Source organism: Excalfactoria chinensis, chromosome 2 (genome assembly GCF_039878825.1).
Source record: "Excalfactoria chinensis isolate bCotChi1 chromosome 2, bCotChi1.hap2, whole genome shotgun sequence".
In the NCBI taxonomy this organism is placed as follows: domain Eukaryota; kingdom Metazoa; phylum Chordata; class Aves; order Galliformes; family Phasianidae; genus Excalfactoria; species Excalfactoria chinensis.
In genome coordinates this window covers 81871469-81894688 of record NC_092826.1, presented here as the reverse complement: position 1 = coordinate 81894688, position 23220 = coordinate 81871469, and the positions used below count along the sequence as shown (strand labels likewise).

At 41.7% G+C, this 23220-nt stretch overlaps 2 protein-coding genes across 8 annotated transcripts in view; one reads left to right on the top strand and one right to left on the bottom strand.

The window, feature by feature from the left end:
- ELOVL2 (ELOVL fatty acid elongase 2) overlaps nucleotides 1-6083 on the top strand; it is a 37188-nt gene extending 31105 nt beyond the window's left edge. The window contains exons 4-8 of the mRNA XM_072327678.1: nucleotides 546-623; nucleotides 1628-1799; nucleotides 2336-2460; nucleotides 3265-3399; nucleotides 3804-6083. Of these exons, the coding sequence (XP_072183779.1) occupies nucleotides 546-623; nucleotides 1628-1799; nucleotides 2336-2460; nucleotides 3265-3399; nucleotides 3804-3932 (639 nt within the window). The 3' untranslated portion in view covers nucleotides 3933-6083. The remainder of the gene's footprint in view (nucleotides 1-545; nucleotides 624-1627; nucleotides 1800-2335; nucleotides 2461-3264; nucleotides 3400-3803) is intronic.
- A 3537-nt stretch (nucleotides 6084-9620) lies between these two features.
- The window catches only part of SYCP2L (synaptonemal complex protein 2 like), a 23336-nt gene continuing 9736 nt past the window's right edge, over nucleotides 9621-23220 (bottom strand). For 4 of the 7 annotated variants that reach the window (XM_072329221.1, XM_072329222.1, XM_072329218.1 and 1 more), the window contains exons 17-35: nucleotides 22378-22496; nucleotides 21880-21955; nucleotides 21668-21713; nucleotides 21101-21146; nucleotides 20661-20725; nucleotides 19664-19712; nucleotides 19224-19279; nucleotides 18312-18460; nucleotides 18076-18125; nucleotides 17327-17423; nucleotides 16956-17047; nucleotides 16738-16795; nucleotides 14741-14872; nucleotides 14119-14240; nucleotides 13344-13438; nucleotides 12313-12412; nucleotides 12177-12235; nucleotides 11696-11765; nucleotides 9621-11407 (exon numbers count right to left, since the gene is read on the bottom strand). In XM_072329221.1, the coding sequence (XP_072185322.1) occupies nucleotides 11348-11407; nucleotides 11696-11765; nucleotides 12177-12235; nucleotides 12313-12412; nucleotides 13344-13438; nucleotides 14119-14240; nucleotides 14741-14872; nucleotides 16738-16795; nucleotides 16956-17047; nucleotides 17327-17423; nucleotides 18076-18125; nucleotides 18312-18460; nucleotides 19224-19279; nucleotides 19664-19712; nucleotides 20661-20725; nucleotides 21101-21146; nucleotides 21668-21713; nucleotides 21880-21955; nucleotides 22378-22496 (1541 nt within the window). In that variant the 3' untranslated portion in view covers nucleotides 9621-11347. Of the gene's footprint in view, nucleotides 11408-11695; nucleotides 11766-12176; nucleotides 12236-12312; nucleotides 12413-13343; nucleotides 13439-14118; nucleotides 14241-14740; nucleotides 14873-16737; nucleotides 16796-16955; nucleotides 17048-17326; nucleotides 17424-18075; nucleotides 18126-18311; nucleotides 18461-19223; nucleotides 19280-19663; nucleotides 19713-20660; nucleotides 20726-21100; nucleotides 21147-21667; nucleotides 21714-21879; nucleotides 21956-22377; nucleotides 22497-23220 lie in introns of those variants that run through there. The other 3 variants (XM_072329223.1, XR_011902841.1, XM_072329224.1) reach the window with 3 other exon arrangements.

Here is a 23220-nt window from a genome sequence, read left to right as displayed (position 1 = left end):
GCTTCTCCACTCAGCACCACACGTACTCTCTCCTCCCTGCATTTAACAACATACAACAGGGAGATGTACTTATAGCATAAGGAAATATTTTTTCTTTTGCACTGCTTTGGATTTACCTTTCGTTTGCTTGGTTGGCAGCATGGATTTTTTTTTATCTCCGAGGACAGGAAGGGTCTCTTACTAGTAGGTCTGCCAAGCTCTGTTCATACTGCTTCAGGACACAGGTAAAATATTCAGGCATGAGCTTTAGAGTAAGGATCACTGCACTAAGTAACAAGAGATATTCATGGATGCCTTGAAGGCTGTAAAGCCAGAGAAATGTAAAAGGTGTTCTATTACAGTGCATATTTCTAAAAGAATTTGAAGTCTTTGCAACTGTAAAACAGAAGATACTAGCCAGTTGTCTGGTCTACAAGCATCAGTTTACAGAAAGAATGGGAACCTACAATACTGTCATGATGCTGTTTTTGCTTCAGAACATTGCAGGAGTAGGGAAGGACTGCCTTGTCTGTTTCCAAACATCACTGTTGTGTTTTCTGTTCCAGCTCATCCTTGCCACGTGGGAAGGAGGCTACAACTTGCAGTGCCAGAACCTCCACAGCGCCGGGGAAGCTGACATCCGGGTGAGGACAGCCACTGCTCAGCCCCAGCACCTGCAGCAGGCCTGCTGCAAACATGTTTTTACTTTCTGATTCAGTGCAGATGCATCCTCACTATAGAAAGCATGGCAGGAGGCATTTTTAGAAGCCATACATCGGGACACACACATATATATATATACAAACACGTGAATGCACACATTGACACACACATATGCATGTATGGAAATATGTCTATATAGAGATAAATGTTTTACATAAACCTATAAATATATTTTCTTCCTGACTATTGAAAGAGAGGATATGGATCATTTTAAAACCTAGGAGAAAAAAATCAGTCACCTGCAATGTTGAGCTGTAGGATGGAAATGCATTCAAGCCAAACTCTAGAAAACTTCAGATTCCTTTTTGCTGCCTTGACTCATCTCTAATTTCAGCCCTTATTTCTGTGTCACAGCAAATCCAAGTGCTGACCCTCCATTGCTCAGGCTTTCTTTCTAGATAACATTAGAGCTCAAGGGGTCTTCCCTGAGTTATCCCTATGATGACTCATAATTTTCCTCAGCCTTCAAAATTTGTCTGTGTTTTGGCAAGGAAAATGTCAGTCAAATGCCTTTTCCCGTCATCAAGAAAATAAAGACAGTAACATCCTCAAAAGAAAATACATCTTTGGTTAAAGCAAACAGAATGAAGTCCCATCCTCAAGTATACGTTTTTAAAATTATATTTAACTGTAGATTCATATTTAGGTTATAACAGATTATTAGATAGATTACGTATTTAGATAATAACAGATGATTAGTATCAGATAATAATAATTTAGATAATCACATTTAAGAATGAGCACTTCTCTATAAACTGCCTCATCTTCAAAGAGAAATAAAACCAAAGCTAGAGGTTGTGCTCCTCCTTCGGCAGGACTTCAATGACTTTGGGGGAGCTGTGCACCTAATAATGAAGTACAGCAATATTTAAGCTCATTTTTGGGCAGATATTGATCTCCTGCTGCTTTGTTCTTGCTTTTACAGGTAGCCAAGGTGCTATGGTGGTATTATTTTTCCAAAGTAATTGAATTTGCAGACACTATCTTCTTTGTACTGAGGAAGAAAACCAGCCAGATCACCTTCCTCCACGTGTATCACCATGCCACGATGTTTAACATTTGGTGGTGTGTTCTGAACTGGATACCTTGTGGGCAAAGTAAGTCTCTGTTCAGTCCATCACCTGGGGGATGCACCATTGGCAGCTGGAGGGGAATCACATCACTGTGCAAAGCCAGTGCTTCCCTGTGTTACAACACAGCATGGTTAGGATTCGCAGCTTGTCATTCAGAATTGCTGAACATGTGCAGATCTCAGTGAAATTAAAAGTAAGGTTAAAAGTTCAGTGCAAAAAAAAGTTGAACGTTACACCCCAGATTCTCCACTTAGTTGCCACAACTGCTCGTGTTTACATATCTTCAAACAACTTTTAGATGGGGTAATGCTACTGAATTATACACAAAGGTTCAAAACTACTACTTGAATTCTGAACAGGGCAGCTCTGTCTATTGGGCATTGTCTTATACTTCACGCTGAAAGGCTGGTGAATTAGAATGGCAAACTGAGATGCAAGCACAGCACAAAGTGAAGATTACTTTGTAATCTTACTTTGTACTGTACTGTGTACAGTAATGACATCTTGTCACATTTTAGCAGTGTATTATATAAAATGTTTTCTGTATTGCATTGTTATAGGTTTCTTTGGACCCACTCTGAATAGCTTTATCCATGTGCTCATGTACTCCTATTACGGGCTGTCAGTCATCCCTTCTATGCGAAAGTATCTTTGGTGGAAGAAATACCTCACTCAGGCACAGCTGGTATGTGTCCATATTACTTTCACTTTTAATTGACAGAAATTGTCCAGAAATGCCAGAGGAGACGAAAGGAATGGCAGGCAAATACTGACACTTGCAGCTTTAAATCATAACAAAGCAGATACGAAGACTAATTCCTTAGTACAGTCCAGTAGAATTTAGTAACTGGAATTGTGCTCAAAAATTGTGGTTTTGGGTTTTCAAATTCTTGGTGTCTCATTCAAATGAGAAAAACTAAATTCCTTCTACCAAGAAATGTAACTCCAGTACAGCTATAAAATGGAAGATGACACAAACAGCTCTTGGACAACAAGACAGAAGCTGTGGTTCACAGTCCTAAACATTGACAGCCCCCCATCTCCCTCATGTTTGCTTTGTTTCTATCCCATCCCCAACTAACAACCAGTCTGTCTAACCCTCTCCTTGCACCTCAGATTTCCTTTACTCTGTTCAGTCTTGTAAAGCTATTGTCTCAAGTCTCCAGTGTTTTCTCAGGTTTCTGCCCAGGGACAATGCTGTACTTGCATGACACAGCCTGGGAAGATGTAACAATCCCTCTTAAAACACCTTTCATTTTGCCAACCATTTGACCTAAAAACTCCCAGAAACATCCAGCTCCTTTTACATTATTATTTATTTATTTTAAAGTCTTAAGAGCATCATTTTAACCTAACCTTCATAATACACGTGTTCAGAAAGGAACCATTTCAGATTTCAAAGTGCAGAACTAGGTAAGGTTGCTACATATGATTTAGCTGGTGCCAGTCCTTCCTTAGTAAATATTCAGGCATGATCTTTTTATTCCAGATCCAGTTTCTGCTCACCATTGTGCACACGCTCAGCGCAGCTGTAAAGCCGTGTGGGTTTCCCTTTGGCTGCCTCATGTTCCAGTCTTCCTACATGGCCACACTGGTCGTCCTCTTTGTTAACTTTTACATTAAGGTAAGCAGTCTCTCTCTCTTCCTTTTGACAAGGAGAGGAGAAAAAGTTTTTGCACGTTGCTCTTGTTGCAAACCATATGCCAAACAGGTAGAACTAGCGTCAGTACCTAAAATAAGTTTGCATTCACATATATATGTGAATATATATATTTTTAGCAAGGACTGCTCCAGCCTGCCTGCATACATGCAACACCCAGTGAGAAAAGCTTAAAATCCTTCTTGACACCAAGAAGTATTACAGGTAATACTAGTCAGGTTGTATTAATTTTGCTGCTGCATATAATGCTGTTTGCTGAAAGTGTGAAACAACAAACACAGGGCATTTCTATTGTACAGTTACCCAGAAATATTATTCGGGGGCTTTAAAACAAATGCAAGTAGATACTTTAAATTTTGCTTTTGTAGACATACCAGAAAGCACCTTCAAGAACAGCTGCAAAGGAAGCCCCTGTCACAACAGAAGTCAAGAATGGATTCCATAAGAACTACTTTGCTGTTTCAAACGGATTCCTGAACAATAAGAAAGCACAATAAGTATAGCACATTCCTGGGAAACAAAACCGAAACAAGAGACTGAATTACAGGCTTTAGCTTAAAACCTATTTGATTACACCTATCGGTTATTTGTACCAGACACTCATTGATTTACTGCTATTTAAGTTTTAACAAAATGAGTAAGTTTTATTTGTCCTGTCAAAGAACACCATCAGAACAATAAGGCCAACATCTTTTCTCACATGAAAAAGAAAATATTTCTGATTTGTACTGCTGGCACAAGAATGCCTTATATACCACTGGATGGAAACATTCCGAGTCTTCAAAAGGTTAGGGCTCTGCTAGGCTGACACCTTGAGCACTTTCTCCTATGAAGAGAGGCTGAGGAAGTGGGACTTGTTTAGCTCAGAAGAGGAGGTGCCAAGGAGACCTTATCAGGGCCTTCTAGTACTTGAAGGGAGCTTATAAAGAGGAGGGAGATTGACTTCTTACACAGTCTGATACTGACAGGACGAGGACAAATGGTTTTAAACTATAAGAGGGGAGATATAAGTTAGTTATTAGGAAAGAACTCTTCACTAAAAGAGAGGTAAAGCGCTGAGACAGCTGCCCAGAGAGGTTGTGGATGCCCTGTCACTGGAGGTGTTCAAGGCCAGGTTGGATGGGGCCCTGGGCAGCCTGAGCTGGTGAGTGGCAGTCCTGCCCATGGCAGAGGGATGGAACTAGATGATGTGTCAGGTCTCATCCAACTTAAGCCATTCTATGATAAATGGATTTTGGAATAAATTGGAGGTCGGCAACTTAGAGAAGACAAGTACTTTGAGTGTAAATGTGCACAAAGTTCCCACTTAAATGGTTAAAAATTAAAAACAGCTTACGTTAGCTTTGGGAAGCTTCACTGTACCCTTTTCTAACCTAGCCCCTCTCAGAGTCTCTAACAAAGCAGTCACAACCCCTTGACCTTCCCCTTTTCCACAGTGAAATAGTTTTCACTCCTCCTATCTAGTGCATTTAAATTCTCTCCACAAAAACCCCTTTGTGGTCACAACAGCCCTCCCATCACCCTGCAGGGTCCCAGCAAGGAAAGAAAGAAGCCACATGTGCAAAGCCATTGAATAATGGAATATAGGATATGTTGAGTAAGAAAGGACCCTAAGCAATCTGAATGTTGCTCAGAGACATAGTTAAGGGGCAAGGTGGGGAAGAGTTGGCAGTTGGACTAGATGATCTTAGAGTTCATTTACAACCTTAATGATTCTTTGAGTATCATCGAGTCTAACTCCTGACTCTATAAAGAGCCACCCAAAAATCAGACCATGCATCTGAGAGCCAGCACAGGGAACCAAACAGCAGCATGGACCCACGTGCAGAAGCATTCTACCAAGTCCTGCTCCTCTGATCTTTCTCCATGTCCCAGTCCAGTTTTCCCCTTGCACTGATCTTTCAGCATGGGGTCTTGGAAACAGTAGACACAAAGGGACGAAGCCTTATCCCAGGACAAGAGGCTGACCATCCAGCCTAGCTGGGAACAGCATGCATGGCTGCAGCCACAATAAGAGCTTGTAGAGAGCAAGGAAAGGGCATGAAGAAGTCATACAGGCTGGGGGAAGAATAGGTGTTTGACCAGCAGAAGCTTCCAACCTCTGCAGGTGTCAGTTTGATGCAAGAAGCACCACTAGAAGGCATAAAGACAAAGGGTATCACAAGAACCAGGAAGGTAAAGCACCAGGAAAATAACTGAACCATTTGTCTATGAACGGCAACAAATGACTGTATGTCTAAGCAAGGATATTAGGCCAAATGGAGTCCCTTTACCTTTTGAAGGCAAAGTATCTATCTACCAATATGGACAGCATAAGCATTCTGAGAGTTAAAGTACATTATTGCAACAAACCTCACAGTAATTGATTGTGTTTTGCTTAAACCTCATTTAAAAAATAATAATAAAATAAATGCCTTACTTGAAGCTCGAAGGGCTAAGGAAAAACAACACAACCAACCACCACCAAAATGGTCTCACTTTGCAGATCCAGACCAGCCAGGAAGGCTGGAATCAGGTATGTTTTTAAATCCTTCAGACCTGTCTTAACATCTTCAGAATGCTGCAACTGCAAAGAAAAAGAGGCAGTGACTTTTTAAACCAGTTTTCCTGTAAAACGTAACACTGTAAATAAACAAGTTTTAATATCAGTGTGTCTCCATTCCATTTCAGGCATCAAATTGCTATGAGGTGTTTGAGACTATTCTTTTTCAGAAGCTTGGAGGCCATTCATTTCAGAGTGAGAGACATCCTCTGTAACCACACACCACCCTCCACTTGCACTGCTGTAAAGCTCCCGTGTGGTTTTTGTACAGCTGATGGCTGTGCTCTGCCCTCACTGATGGAACAGGTGGTATTTCTGCATATTACATGCATACACATGATTTAGGCTGATAAGCAGAGGTTTCCTACAGTGTGCAAACAAGGGATTTTTATGCTTCCTATTTTACATATATATATATATATATATATATATATATTTGGCAGATCGAATATCCTTGCCCCATACAGCAGCCCCTACTTCTTAGTAGTGGCTCAAAATGCAATGCAGGCTCCCACCTTCGTTCCTCTGGTTTTTGGTTCAGATGCATGACTTCGGGTATAGGGCTAGAAGGTGTTCTGTACAAAAGATATAAAAGGCTGATGTCAGACTCAGAAACAGCAAGGTGATGGAAGAGCTGATGGTGGCAAAGAACTGATCTGAAAGCTGCTCCTACCCACACACAAGCTTACCTGGGCTTCAGGCAATGACATGTTCATGGGGGACTTCAAGCTGCATTCATAGAAAATGACAATCTCTGTGCACTTGATATCTTTGCAGTCCATCAGCAGGTGTTTTTCTCCTCTCCTACACAAGCTCTCTTCTTATGCTATGTTCAGATGCAATTCCCACATGCTGTTGACTGGAGATGAAGCCTGTTGGACATACCATCATCCAGCAGCATGCTCGGTCCACTTCATAGGAACAGCAGAGGGAGCAGCAGAGGAGGCAGCACCTTGCTCAACCAAACAGGCAAAGCCAGAACTACAAGTCTTCTTGCTTTCTCTAAGGAAAAGTTCTTTTATGGAAAAAAGAAGTGTTTGACAAAGCTTATCTCCTAGCAACACCCAAAACACCGATCACCCTGTTAACACGCTTCTAGGGAGTTGCTATTCTACTGGATGGGTGCAACAGGGCTTTTTGCTGCCAACAGCAGCCTCCTCCTGTAGAGTACTCAAGCCCAGAGAAGGTGCTTGTACACACAAGCAGGCCTAAAGAATCACAGATACAATTCCCTTGGTTAGGTACCAGCATCAACTACACAGGATCTATGAAAGATCAAACATTACACCAAAGTGTCCTGCAGCAATTTTTCCACCAGCCACTCATCATCTCCATTGCAGTCTGCTACAGTTGTTTTCCTGAATGTCTACTTATCAAAAACTCTGTTGGCAACAAGTTTTGAAGTATCTTCTAGTCCAAAACAAGCCAGCAGCCCCATCCTTCCCATAAATACATCAAAATCCCCAAATACCTCCACAAGGAACATACACAGTTTCTCTACAGCTGTAACGCACTGCAAGCAATCACAATTGTTAAGAAAGGAGGGCTATTCTCAGAATGACACTGGGGCTTGGGGGAGTTATGCTTATCCATCTTTCAGTCTTCAGGCCAACTCATGAACTCAGATGTAGCACTCACAGAAATGCCACACGCATCTATTCTGACCTAACATTATATTCAACTGTCAAAGCAATTAGCACAAATTCTATATTGCAAGGTACTGTAGATGAGACCTCTTAAATCTCACACAGCCCCCCTACCTGCAGAAACTTATAGAATCATAGAATCATAGAATTATCCAGGTTGGAAAAGACCTTGAAGATCATCAAGTCCAACCGCAGCCTAACCAGTACCCCATCTCTAAAAAAAAAAAAAAACAAAACCACTCTGCTAAATCATATCCCTGAGTACCACATCCAAACGGCTCTTAAACACATCCAGGGATGGCGATTCAACCACCTCCCTGGGGAGCCTATCTTTCAAACAAAGCCAGCATGTGAATAACTTGCTTGTTCAAGGCACATACTTCTAGCCAGGTCATCTGATTCTCAGATTGATTCCAACTTTGCCCCTCTGCAGAAAACTGCTACCAGGTCTCAACTGAAAACAGTTCAAAAATCTCAAAAATATAATCTATTTCACACTGGAAGTACAGAGGGTGATGCAAAAACCCAGGCCGTGCAGTTTTTGGACTCACCACAGGGCACATGTATGCACAAAAGGAATGAAAAGCAAAATGGAAGAAAGAAAGCTACCGAGTTTGGTTTGCTGGTTTTGAATGTTAGTGGCCCCCTAGGAAACAAAGTGGTAGAAAATGAGCTTTAGGAAGGTCCTTCCATGAACCCCAGAAGAACAGGAAAGAAATGAGGCTGCTGCTGTGCACCCAACCCCAGCTTTTTTTATAGGTCTCCCCTTAACCAAATGGTTATTGGGAATATTTTCTTGACTCTTGCTCACAATACACAAAAGTCAGCCTACATGACAGGAAAGGGTTCTATTGCTGTATTTGTTTTCACTACACAAACACATGAACCACTTTCATGGAAAGAGCCAAGCGGCAGGGCAGGCTGACCACAGGCAGGGTAAGCACGGGTACACAGCTCCTGGTCACTCTGCCTGTGTATTCCAATCACAGAAGACACTGTCACGGTGCCACACAGCTTCCTGCAACCTTGCCAATGGGCTGCATGAGCTCTCCAGACCTTGGTTGGCCCGTTTCACTAGTGTAAACACGCAGGTAAACAAGAACTTGTGCCAGCATCATTCCCTGAAAGAGATACAGCAGGGCCTTTAACAGAGTTTATCATTAAGCTGGTTAGGAACTCCAAGTATGAGGCAATTGTCCTTAACACACACTTCATTTCTCCAACTTCTTTTTCTGGGTACCGATGCCTTCACACATCTTTAGCACCCACTGAAGGCTTGGGTGGAACCCATCTTTGGTGGCCTAGCTCAGAAGAACAGGATGAAAATTGAGCTTTATTTACTTCCAACAAAAGGGAGAGAAAAATAAAAGTAACTCAGTAATACTTACAAGAGCACCAATGAGCTGATGAAAAGCATCAATAAGTGATAAGACAAGCTCATAAGAAATCAAAATAACAACAACAAAAAAAACAGGGTCAGAAAACAGCTCTTTTGTGGGAAACTTTAGGCTAATTCGCACAAGGCCATTTTGCAACACATCACCTGCAAAAGCCAAGTGGACTTCAGACCTTTAGGGGACTTCACCTACCAAACTGACTCAACAGCATGGGAAATGGCATGAGATGGGCTGTCCAAACACACCTGTACCTGCCGCTGGCAAAAACATGAAAACCACTGGGAAAGACCAAAGCCTCCAGTGCATCCTCCCAGCTCAGGCAGTTCACAGCTTGCCAGGCTTAACTTGCTATGCTGCTCTGTAGGTAACACTTTTTATATGGGAAGATATTAAAAGTGCAGGGCAAAGGGTCACCTAAGTCATATGGCAGCTCTTTATCCTCTCCCATCCTACCCTATCAAGGAAAGCAGCTTTTTGGGGTTCAGACTTTTCCAGTAAAACAATTAAAAGCAATAAAAGTTTCCATTATCGCACACACACTTCAGTGAAAGAGGCTGATTTCTCATTTATTCAAGCCACCCGAACTGCTCAACACACCTTCCAAACTTGTTACTGACAGATTATATGGGCATTCAACAAGAAATACACTATGCATGGGTTTTATTCCTCTAAATGCCCTACTACAGATTATTACATGAGAAACAAGCCTATTCTTACAGTCATAAGTGATGTGAAAATGGTATTCTATCACCATTCACCAATAGTGAAGACATGTGGCAAAACAGAACTTGGGACATCTACTCCCTTGTGCTCACAAAACTTAAATGCTTGGCTGCTCTAACTTGGAGAGCAGTAAAACCACCAAAAATCATCACAGAAATGAATGGCCATTCACTGTTACCATAATTTGAGGGGGAAAAAAAAAAAAGGATCCTTAAGTGAGGGAGAGCCCTCACGTCTCACTGTGATTCCTGTGTTAAACCTTCCCTTCAAGTAATGAGCATGCTGTAGCAGGAGGTGAACAAGCCTAAGCCAGCCAAGGCAACATCTGTCCCAAAGGAGGTAACGTGTCCAAGGTCACAAGTTACAAATGCAGCAGTCACTGAAATTCCACTAAGATCCTGCAGAGCAGCAGAAGGATGCAGCATAGTCAGGTAACCAAGGACAGCCCTCAAGGAAATAAAGGCAAGCCTGCAGTCACAAAATAGCAGCTCCAGTCTTTTACAGGTTACAAATAGCAGAGGGCAGACCAGTGGTTCTGGATTTGTGGGAAGAGCAGGAGTGAACAAGCCTTTGCTTTTAAATCAACTTGGAAAGAAAGAACCAGACACCCCTTGACACAGCTGGAAGCGCAGCCTTGTCTCACACCCAGCCAGGAATACTTCAGCAAAAGGAACAAGCATTACTTCCAGGAAGCGTTCCAGTTTCGGTGATGGCATCTGTGGATTTTCACCGTTCTCAATTCAGGCATGACACTGCAGTCTTTTTGAGAGGGAACAGGCTCAGCTACCTGAAGGCTTTCAATGATGAAACAACCCTAGCATCCATGCAGGCACAATACGTGCAGGGGAGATACCCTTCACTCCAACTCGCACAGCAATCCGATGTCTGTTTCACAAGGCAAGTAGGTAGAAACAAAGCTTAGAACCACGCCACATTCCCACACATTCATTAAGATGCAGCAGCACGAGTGAAGTTTGTCACAGGCTGCATTTAATGCTGTGAAGAGCAACTGCAATTTAGGAAACCAACTTGTTGGAAGAAAGGATGATGTTAAATAGCGCAGTTTGTCTACTGCTTTCAAGAGACCTTTGGCGTTACTTTTCCAATCCTAAACATTAGCTTCCAGGAAAGTACAAAGTACAACAAGCAATAATTACTGGTTCTAGAAATAATTTCTCTAGTTTCACTTGCCTTTATGCCCACGGTGCTCCAGGTTTCTTGCCCTTTAGTCTGCAGAATGCCACCGGGCACATAGCCAACATCCAATAGATCCCTTCATGCTTTCTTCTCTGCAATCCAGAGCTGAGCAGCCAATGCACATCAGTTTGTTGGCTAAGTCACTGTACTCAGTCCATTTCTGTTTCTTTGGTATTTAATGAACCTGTCTTGCAGTTTTGCAGGAACAGTGTTTTGGACACAGGTCAAAACTAAACAATTCAACAAGCATATGCTGTTTTTAAACAAAACAACAACAAAAAACTCATTATCGATGTTATTTTCTCTGTCCTCATTTTCTTTTCATTTAGAATAGACTAACATCTCCTTCACAGGACCATCTTCTCTGGATTTTTAAACACTGGAATCTCCAGTGAATCAGAGGGCTGCTAGTCAGAGGGAACAACAAACACACCGTTCTCTACTGCACTCTTCACTGAGACATTGTGCTGTAGGGGAGGGTAAGAAAGTAAGAAAGGTAAGAAAAAGCATTCCAAGAAGTTTATACAAATTTTTACGTTGTGCAAGATAAGAAGGTTGCAGACAGCTAAGGAGAGTACATACTGAGGAGAAGTATTACCACATAATGGCCTTTGTCCTTATCTTCTTCTCCCTTAGGCAAGAGATTTTCAGCCACTTTGCTTTCCCTCCCATTTCCCCAATTAAACCAATCATAACAAAGCCAATAGGAACTTTCTCAGCACAATTTAACAGTCTTAAACAAAAACGGCACTTACTGTGGTGTTGACAATCGTACTGGCAAAACTCTCTGCTGTCTCACCCAAGGCTGAGTCAACAGACTGAATTCTGTGGGGAAAGTAAGCTGAGATGAGTTGGTTTGTGAGGCGTCTATTGCTTACAGATAAAACAGTAATATTTACCAATAAAAACAAAAGTTAGGACTATCCTTTCTGCAGCTTTATGCCCAGCACTGGTACCAATTAGCATTTTAATCAGAAGAGTATCACCTCCTTTGATCCCTGGATAGAGATGATGTGCGTCCCATCCCAGTCCTCTATCTCTCTACTTACGTGCATGCCCATCATGCACAGCTTCCCATGCAGAGTCCCTCACTGAGTCCTAGCACCAGTTTAAGGTCCTTTTGGGCTGCAAAGACTCTGTTAATGAACACACCAAGTGAAGGTGCCACACCACCTTCAGGCTAACTTCAACTACCAGAGGACCTGTGAGCAGGTTGGACAACTGGTAAATGCATACCTTTGCTTCTGCTGGTTGCAGAAAGAATTCAGTTTGTACAACTGTGCATTCCAGAAATCCTAAAAACAACCCAAAGAAAACCCCATTAATTTGGAAGGGGCACTCTATAAGCTGGCACAAGAGAAGTACTACACACCACCGCATCCTTCTCCATGCTCCTCAAGATCTGAGTATCTTTCTCGAGGTTGGCAAGCTCCTCCACAACAATCTTCTTGAAGTTTTCCAGCTTGCTCAGTCTAGTGATGGAAAACACACAAGTTCAAGACTTCAGGAGTGCTTGTAGGAGAGCAAAACTGTGGACATCCCCATGCTCTGCCTTCAGCACAGAATCTACCCATAGTCAGACACTAACATCCTTGCTGGAAGTAGCAGGGAAGGTTTGCTCTCAGAGCATACAAATAGCTGTACCATGCCAAATCAGAGGAGAGGTTAGCTACATGCTGGTACTGGGACTCAGCACAGAGCATACAACAGAGCTCCCATTGCAATTATTAAACAAAGGCTATTGTTTCATACTATGCTTAACCTAACTCCCACAAAGTGCAGCAGATACAGAGGTTTGATAGGCTTACACGTAACTAAAAGTCATGTCTTTATTTTGCTTATAGCAAATTTGTAAGTGTTGTATCCAATAATGAATGCACCTCCCATCTGAAAAATCTGTTAGTGCACAAAGTAGACAAAACCCATTGGGTGACTGCCTGTAAAGTCCTTTAGCTGCCACCTTTTTCAAACACATGGAGACAGTCCACAGAAATGGCTGTCTAACAAAGCTTGAATAAATAAGCCCCCCTTCGTACTTCTCCCCCACTTCTTTAAGTAAATCAGCCTGTCTCCTTTGCTCACTCCCTTGAAACACCACAAGAGAAGCTACTAATCATAACAAGGATTTTTAACAGATCTATGAACAGCAATGACAACAAGAAGTCGATAGCTTTATCAGCCACTCCTAACTCAAGCATTCTTTGACCTGAAATCAACCATCCCCTGTACCTCTACAAGAGGAACAAAGCCATTTTTCTGAAACTCTCTTTACAGAAAAGAAGAGACACACAACCCATTTTGCCTTGAAAACTATAGAGGTCAGGCCCCCTTACAAAGAAACATTTCACTGTAAGAAATCAGTTCATATGGAGCTGAAGACGCTTCATTCAGCAGACAATTCACCTGCACTTGTGAATCTCTGTCAGCAGAGCAGAAACATTCTTCTCAGAAGTCTTCAGTGTGTTCTGTGCAGACATCTCCATCTCTTTGTACCTGGACTGACCACAGGACACACCATTAAGGACAGGCATGTGGTACAACCCCAAACCTAAAAACCCAGTTTGCAGACATTTCCATGAACACACACTGACATAATTAAAATACAAAAAAAACATACTTGCTTCATGGCACAAAATGTAAATCCAGTATAAATCTGATAGGAAGGGAGTCTGGTTTGTTTAAAGCTATATAACAAGATCTTCTGATAACACTCTCTCATACTAGTCTTGGGTTTATGCCATCATAACTCATTAAAGCTAAATTGACAGTAACAGTTGGTCCCCCACTCTGAATTTCAAGTATGCCCATACTGTGAGCAAACCAACAATACGCAGCATACATACCACTCACTGAGAAACCACCACCTCTGCAAACCACTGATCCGGGAGATACCAGCGTGCCCTTGTGGATCTACGTGTGTTTCAGTGACTAGATGCAGTCTGCATTGCTTTCTATTTTTCATTATGAGAAACTTATGGAGTTTTTAATGCTGAGCTTAAGTGCTCTGTGCTCTAAAATGAAGCTTTTGTATTTCTGACATTTGTCTATGAGGACGACTATTTATGTCCCTGATTTAGGCACTACAGGGGCTAGCAAAAGTGTTCAAAGAGCTTCAGGCTAACAGGCACTGTAACCAAAACACCACCCAAGGCATACATTTTAATAAAGTGCAAGTTACCCAGAACAGTTGCTTTAGCTGGTTGGTAAAGCTTTCAAATACAGCAATCACTCCCGAATCACCAATATCTTTATGCTGTATCTTGGGAAGAAATGCAGTATTCACATCAATGGTTTCCTGACCTACAAGAAAGCATGTGCCTGGTTAATTCCATGCTGGGGGGGAGGCTTTAGTGGGAAACAAACCCATGTGATACTGCAGGGAGATTTAAACAACAATGTTCATTATCATGGAGCAGTGTATCCCCAGATAGCAATGCAAGACGACAGAGGTCCATTACCCAATAACTGCAGTTTGTCCATTATCTGTATGCTTTCTATAAAAGAAATTATTTTTAATTACTCTTGACAACCACTATTCAGAATGACTAGAGAGCACTGCTACCTAAGCAGATGGTGGTTAGGAACCCCAGATTTCCTTATTCACACTTCCAAGTATATGGCATCCAAAAAGCAAACCATAAGACAGGCCTTCTGCTACACTGACTTTTGGAGAGGATATCCTCCCTCCAGATCTCTCTCTCTCACTCCCCTCAAGCTTTCACATGACTCTGAGGCCTACCAATGAAAGAAAAATTGGATAACATTTCAACACTTCACCTTCAGTGCCAATTTGACTTTACCTCTTTTGATCTCCTCTTCCTTCTCAACTGAAAACAGAAGTTTCTTTGGTTTCAAGGGTGACTCGGAGGACAAATGATTTGTTTCCTGACTGAAAATCCTGGGCTTCTTCACAACAGTGCCACTTAATGCATCTAGGAGAAGGGGAGAGGTTTCAGTTCTCCTGTTCTCTACCAGGAGGCACGTAGCTGTGCCTACCAGATACACAAGCAAAAAATACCACTGGAATTACCAATACAGCAGAAAAGCAGACAACTTCAATTTAGTGCGTGGCATCACACTTCACAGGACAGATAACAAGACAAGACTTGACTTACAAAAGGGGAGAAGTTGACTATACTATGTAGCTAACTAGAAAACTAATATATTTCCATCTCAGAGATTCTTTTATTTCTTGCCCCACTATTCTAGCCAAGTAAAACTCTTCTCCAGCCCAAGTTCACATTCTGTTTATGCACAGTTGTTTCTAAGGAATTCCATCTGCTACTTTAAACATTAAAAAATAAATACATAGATAAAGAATAAATACAGAAAGACAAAGCATCTGTAACAGCTGCTTCTTCCAGATCTTCAAGACATTGCTGTACAATTGCTTTCAGCTTACAAAAATCCTTGGGTACACAGGAAGAGGCAGCCTGTATTTAAATCAAACTTGAATATTCAGAGTAAGGGGTGACTTTTTTGGTTGCATTTCTCTGAGCTCAGCAAGGTGCCTGTAGTTGAGCCTCTTGAAGCCTCCACAGGGCAGAGATCAGGTGGCGGAGCACAGGATTAGGGGACTGCAAGGCCATGAGGAGAATGCTGCAGCTGCACAGGGTAGGTTTAGGCTTCAAGGAGTATGTGATCAGATGAAACCACAAACCACAACTGACACTTCTGAACAGAACCCTGCTTTTGTCTTTATATAGCAGCAGCTTTTCTCCAACTATAACATTGTGCAGTAAACAGTGATCAACAACAAACCTTCAGAAGCGCAAGTGCTCAACAGATTGGAGACATATTGACAATATGAACCTAGCTACCACCTGAGAGAGAGGGCACTTTTGTCTAAAGTCTATGCTTCAGTGACTCAGGTCATATTCCCAGATGTAACTTTAAAACCATTGTTCTCAGAGTTGCATCAAGAATAGTAGGATGAAGACAGCCCATTGCAGCTTGACTTTCGTGAACCTCAGTTCTTTCCAAAAACAAAAACACTGTGCAGCAGTTTTGAGTTAGTCGGTACAAGTTCGGTTTCACTTCAAGTCCTTACATGCCACTGTTACCTAAGAAAGCTACAACTTTGGTAAGCATCAGGGCAAGTCACCATTGACCAAATTCATCATAATCACTACCTATGTCTATATTATGTGAAAAGAAAGTCAACAGCTTTCTGAAGTGTGTCATTTGTTTTTAATTAGAGTTGCATTGCCCCTCCAAATTAGATTTAGGGCTCATTCTTTTGCTTATTTCATATATTTACTCCCAGTTTATCAGTTTGTAAGCCTCCAAGCTCTGACCAGCTACGCTAGTAGCTCCCCCACAATCAGAGTAAGGATTTAAGAGTTATAGAGTCATTTAAGTTGGAAAAGACCTTCAAGAGTTAGTGATTGTTACAGCTGGAAAGATTAGCGTGGTGGAAAAGCAATACAGGAGTAGAATAGCAAAAGGTCAAACAGGACAGGAATGCTCACCCTGTCTCCTAAGATCTAGAGTCAAGGGGAAAAACTCCACAAGGGAGGAAACTCCAATCAGAAATACCCCCCCAGCAGCAGTCAGCCCTTAAATACGGTCTAAGAGAGGTACAGCCAGGCTCCATCCCTTCTGAATTGCCTTCACCTATTCTCCCAGGTCTGACTCTTGTCCTTTCCCCAGGTGATCAATCAGTGTTTCAGGCCGTGACTCAACAGTTTCCACACAGTAATGAATTTAGGAATTTATATAAAAATAAATCAACAACTCATTCAACATCCTTTTTTGCCTTTTAACCAGTTCTCCCACATTATTGAGACCAACACACCTGAGTCCTTCCGCTTAAAGCTTTCTCTCGTCTCTTCACCAGCCACACTGTGAAACTTCTAAAGGAGAGATGGAAAAGAAAATAAGGCAGCACACCCAGGGGGCAGGCAAGTTGCCAGGTGCTGCAGATGAAGCAAAATAACACAATGCATGGATGGCCTGCAGATCAGAAGCAGGCTGAGGGTAGGTTGGGGAGAACTCAAGCACTGCATACAGAACCTGTGTCGGCTCCTCCTCCACATCAGAATGCTCCTCCATCAATACATCCAATGGCTGCCGTGTGCCTTTGGGCTCCTCTGATAGAACCTCACCTGTGTGAGAGGGTAGCCAAAGGATTCAGCCTTCCCTGCCTGTGACCAGATTTCTGGATAGGGTAAGGTAGCACAAATGCAGCATATCCTTTCCCCAGAAACCAGATCAACAGCCCCAGCTGCTCAAGGGGCCTCACCTATTAACCTAATACCCAGGCCTTGCAGCCACTACAATGAAATGTTACCAGGTGGAATGTTTATGAGGAAAATATGAAGAAAAATAAAAGGCCAAACAAAATACTTTTCTAATACACTGAACAACAATATAAATGGAATTACCAGCAAGATCCACTGTAGGTAAATCCTCTCTCTTGGAGGTGGATGCACTTTTTTTCCTTGGCACTTTCTTTTCATCCTTTTGTCTTGCTGCTCCCTGCTAAAACAAAATCAAACCTCAATATGTATTTTCAATACAATTAGGTTTGTTTGTTTGAGTGGATTTTATGAAGATGTATAACAGCAGAGGCCTCAAAATGTGCCTAACACAAACTGAAAGCTCTCTTCATTGCTGTGCCCTGGATTTATCTGCACACTAAAGTTCTGCATTTGGCCAGTGGAGTTATATAATGGATTAAGTTCTTCGCGCAGCAGAATCAAAGAATTTTCAGTCAAGAGAAAATAGAAAAGGCTTTCAGGGAAAGATTAAAACTGACAGTGCAGCTTTAAGTTCTAGATACTTTTCCCTTACTTGCTCTGTTCAGGTAGAAAGATTTTCAGAACATTTGAGACACAGCACCTAACAGCTGGGCACTGGAACAGCCTGGCATTACTTAGCTGTGTTTTATTGTGCTTTATATACATCTGGTCCACTTGCTGCCTTGTCAGTATTACTCAGCTAGCTTTCCAGAAGCTACAGCTGGAAGCAGAGAACTTGTATCCTCAGTCTCTAGCAGGCCACCAGCATCAGAACTATCTAATTGGCATTTGTTCATTAGAATGCTTGAAAATATGATTCCGACATATTGACTCCCAGTCACTCACATTTTGCGTTGATACTGTTTCTAAATCTACACATGACAACTTCTCACCTCTTCCACCTGGTTTTCATTGCTGCTACTTGGAGATGATACTGGAAGTACTGTGGGGAGAAAAGTTTACCTGGTTACCAGCAATGCCACTGGGAGCCATCCGCATTGGTCTGCACCATGGCTAAAAATGCCAGCTGCAGGAGAAAGAAAAGGAATCCTCCTCCACAAGTAACCACCAGCCACTTCCTCACCTGTAGCATTACCTCCTCACCATGTATGATATGACCCAAGCCTACCTTTTAATTTTCTTCTTATCCTGTGCCTTTTTCGGGTGTAGTTGAGAGATTTTGGCAGTTGCTTTTTCTGGGAGTTGAGAATCCAGCTTTTCTCACTCTCACTGTTGCTTGTTTTTTCATTGTTACTTTCAGAGAAGAGATGCTTCTTCCTATAATTAAGATGAAATACACCATTAGGAGTCCTGTTCAGCCAGCTCCCTCTGTCTCTTCCCAAAAAGCAAACCAGCCATTCCTTTCCTCTAAAGGAAATTACCCTATTTCTTCCTCCCCACAGTGCAATATATGAAGCATTTCAAGCTGCATAAAAACACCAGGGGCAGACACTTGCCCTTTGCCAGTACAGGGCTTAGAGCATCCTCCTGCTTCCTCTCATAGCTAAACATCAGCAACAGGGCATGTTAAGACACCAGCAAGCTATTCATGCACAGCCACTACTAGTTCATTTATCAATTGCACTATTAACAAATTAAATAAACTGTACTTCATTAATTACAAAAACATATGGGTTAATAGCAAGGCTGAATTCATAATTAGAACTCAGCATTTCTATTGCCAGGTTTCCCTTCTTTGTCTGGTTTCTGAAAGTAACAATTCAGGAATATCCAAAATTTAGCACCTAAATGAAAGACAGAGGGCTTCAGTATTTTCTAAAGGCAAATCAGTTTAAGAGATCAAATCTTACTGTTATCAAAGTAGGCAAGAGTAGTTTTTCCTCTTCTATAACTTACACACTTTCAGATTCTCATTAAATGTTGCTACTGGAGACATCCAACATTCGCAGATGCTATGATAGATGAGTAAGGAACTGCTGTTTTGGATACATACCATAGCCTTCTTAACTGGCAGCAGTTTAACTAAGGCAATGTACTGTTCTTACCACAAGCAAGCATTTTATAGATGGTGCTCCTGTACCTCTGATTTTGTGAATAACTTTTCTTTCCAAAAACCTTCCCTTTGGCTTCAGCAACCTAATAAAAAAAGAACACACACTTGCTTGTCTTAAAGTTTATTTATCCTGTAAAATAATCTCCAAATTAGAGCACTTCAACCCAGACAGACTTTGGATAGAACTATCAGGGTATCAGGCAGCACACCACATAACAAGATTCCATGCTGACACCCAGTGGTAGCAGAAGGGACTGGATAGTGTCCAGTTTGTAGCAAAAAATCTCCCCAGTCCTGAAAACCATTCCTGAAGTATAACACTAAAAAGAAATACAAACTGTTTTGCTGTGTGAGCACACCCACCCTTGCTGCACATATGTGACCAAATGTATTCCCCCACTATAAATCTCTGTTTTCTGGCTGAACCATGAGCTCAGAACAGCCCCTAAAAGCTGCCTCAGCTTTACCGTCTCATGACTTGCAGAGTCTGAAACCTCAAAGTCGTAGGAGTCCTTCCTGCAAGACAACACAGTGTGGCAGGACATCATGAGAAGTTACCCAAAGGCATTGGGAACTACTAAGGAAGGGGGAATAAACTGTGAGTGTTTACTATTTGACAAAGTTAATAAATAAGTGCCATATGCTTAAGTACAGTGTTCTCACAGCCTCCACTATAAATAATATATAGATAGATATAACATTCGCTTCTTCCTTAGCACGTAGTAGGAGGAGGTCATGAATGAAAGATAAGTTCAGAAGCATTCAAGAAAAAACAAACAAACATTTAATTCCCTTTTGGGAGCTTGATTTTAAACATTTGTTCTCTAATCACTTTTCTTGTTTAGCTTTTGTGCCCTTAATTACTTAAAATGAAGGGTATTTTTCTTTCACCAAATAACAGCTACTTTAAAAAGCCCTACGATTAGTTCTCAACATGCAGCACATTCTCCTTTTCTCACAAGCAAAAGGAGAAAAAGAAGAAAGAATTACACGCTTCTCAGTGAGACTTCTTACTAGTACGAAGAAATGCTCATTTTCAGCTGAAGCACTAGAGGGAGCAGAACGACTATGCTTAAGCCACTTCTCCATTCCAGCTCCCTTACTCCTGTTTTCTAAAGCGGAGCACCAAGGTACTTAAGCTTAAAACACAGACTATTCAGTGATGTTGACATTCTGCACTACAGTTTTCCATTCCTATCTACAAATCAATTAAGATAAATTAATCCAAGCATATTTTTTAAGCTCAGAATCACTAGATTAGACTAAGACACACACCAAAGTCAAACACCTGGACAACCAATACCACAGCAGGAAGAAAAAGCTATCTCAGAGCTCCAGGACATGAAATACCAAACAACTAGGACCTAGGACCCTGTTATGTTCCATTTCCACGTTCCATTTTTGCAGCTATGAGATAAAAACCATCAGATCAAAACCAGATCCCACTATGTGCTTGCACCATACCTGCCTCCAGTCTTCTGCTTGACCAAACCTTTTGTTCTGGTTCTCCTTTCCAAGGTACCAACCTTCTAGAAAGAAAAGTGTTATGAGATTAAAAGCTGTCATATGCAAAGTCACGTATTCGTCCTAAAGTCTGATAAAAGCAAGAGTAAGGAGTATCAGGAAGCAATAGTCTCCCTGTCAAAACAACAGCCTAGCTGTAGCTACATAGCTAATTCCTACCAGAAAGCATTGGAGTTTTGATGCTGGAATCAAGGGGACAGGATATCAAGGGTATAAGAGAAATAGTTTAGAAGCTTTGAACTCATTGTGCAGGGTCAAGTGTTACAAACACCTCTGAACTTTCAGTTTAAATATATATACTTCATAAACCTGGTAGAAAGATCACCAAAACATCTCATCTCTTGCCTCATGTATCTTAACTCAGGCAAGTAAAAACATACCTTGGGCACTGATGCCTCCGTGAGTTTCTCTTCCCGGGGCTTCTCACTGTGGAGGATACACAAGTGAACACAGTGCTGAGGGGATAGTGTTTTAAAGCCCAGATAGTCCATTTATGAAGTATTAAGAGGAGAGGAACTTGTACCAATAAGCCTTAAAGCAGAGGGTTAGCACGTGCACAGGGAGAAAAGCTCTTCTATAGAGGAGTAACTCATTAACTATAACACTGTCCTTCACAGCTCTGAAAAATGGTATCAGTAACACCAAGGTGGACACAATTTCACATGATCTTGCACAAAAATCACAGTCCTTATTAGGAACAGCTATTTCTTTGATGAGCTGAGCATGCAACAGAAATTGAGCTACCTGTAATACAGGTGTACACTTATACCGCATTTTAATTGAAATAGGCATGAGAGGTAACATCACCTTGCTAATCAGGATGGCAAAGCAGTTTAATTTTTCCATTTCATAGCTGATGTAACAAACCTCATAATCACACGCACTTTAGCCCAAGGGAAGAAAACAAAAGCCAACACCTTTCTGCTTCTCACCTGAAAGACACTTACCTAGACTTCACATCCATCCTTGGAGATAGAGTTCTGGGTTTGTTTGCTGAAGGAGACAAGAAAACTACAGCTTCACCCTCTAGAGCTACTTAATAAAAGTTTTTGTCTGCCTGCTTTCACTGGAAAGTCCTCAATAGCAGAACCTTCACTATGTCACCCAGGTGACACTTAACTGGGTCACGCTTAAGGAACTGAAGGGAGCCATGCCTGACCTGAGCCTTGGTCAGCTTCATCCAGGCCAGACTGCTGGTTCACTGAAGTCACAGTGACATCAGAGTTAGATGTTTTCTGCTTGGAGACATGAAACCATCAACAGACATTTCATAAAGAAGTGGGGTTTTCTGAGGTTTCTTATTTGTTTTACAAGACCAGAATTTCAGTGCCAGCAATAGCTACAACATCATTGCTATTCACATATAGTGATAAGTCTTTGAGTTACATTTGAGTGTTACTATGAGCACCACAGATCATTCCATCATCACCCTGTAAGGCAGGGAAGCTGTGGGTTTTTTGTTGTTGTTTTGTTTTTTAAGCATTTTGCCAGTATTTCAGATCTGGGGACAAGTATTTAGGGTGACTTCCCATTAATATGAGAAAGGTGGAGTTTAAAAATAGGCCAGGTCTGAGAACAAACCCGGTTTCTTGGAAAGAAATTTTTAACTACACCCGTGAAAAACTGGAGGAGAAGAAAAAGGAGACACAAGACTCACTGCTACAGTGCCCACTAACTGCTCTTTGTGTCGTGAGATCAGGTTTCCTGGGATGGGTTCCACATTTTCAGAGTTTTCAGGATCTTTCCTCTTCTGTAGATCACTGGGCTGAGATGTTACTGCAAAACAACAATCTGGATGAGAATATCTTCATGATATTCAAACACATACACCTCCCTGTTCTCAAGCACGTACGTAGAAGTATCACAGTACCAACTATTAAACAAACATCTCAAGATCATGCCTGGTGAAACAATAAAAAAACTCTGAATTACCAAAGGAAGAATTGAAATGCTCAATAAACAGCATCTTAAGCCCACCTCTCATCATGTATGAAGATGTGCGCTTACTGCCTTAACCCCTAGCTCTGCAACACACACACAAACCTCTTGTATCCAACTGAAGCACCAGACTAGATCTTCCACCATCTGTTTCATTGTTAGATTCTCCAAAAGGCACTACAAAGGTTGTTTATCTAGAGACAAACTATATTCTACCCCTTGTACTGCTTGAATGCTTTGAGTAGTACTGCCCACCTTTTACCTGTGTACATGCTTCAAGGTTTAACATTGACAGAAGAGCTTCCTCACCTGTGCCTTCAGCATCTGGAAGACTTCCATTACAGTTTACTTTGGGTTGTAAATGGAGAGAAAAGGGAAGGACTAGTGAAAGAATTGCTGTCCCATACCTACAGCTAGCAGTAGCTCTTTTGGACATTTGTCTGAAGAAACCTGAAACACACTGTAGCTGTCAGTGCACATATCCAGTCTCCATAAGTTGTTTCCCTGTCTCTTGTATTTCGTTTTAAATGTGGCTAATTGCAAGCAGCGGACTGTGAGTAAA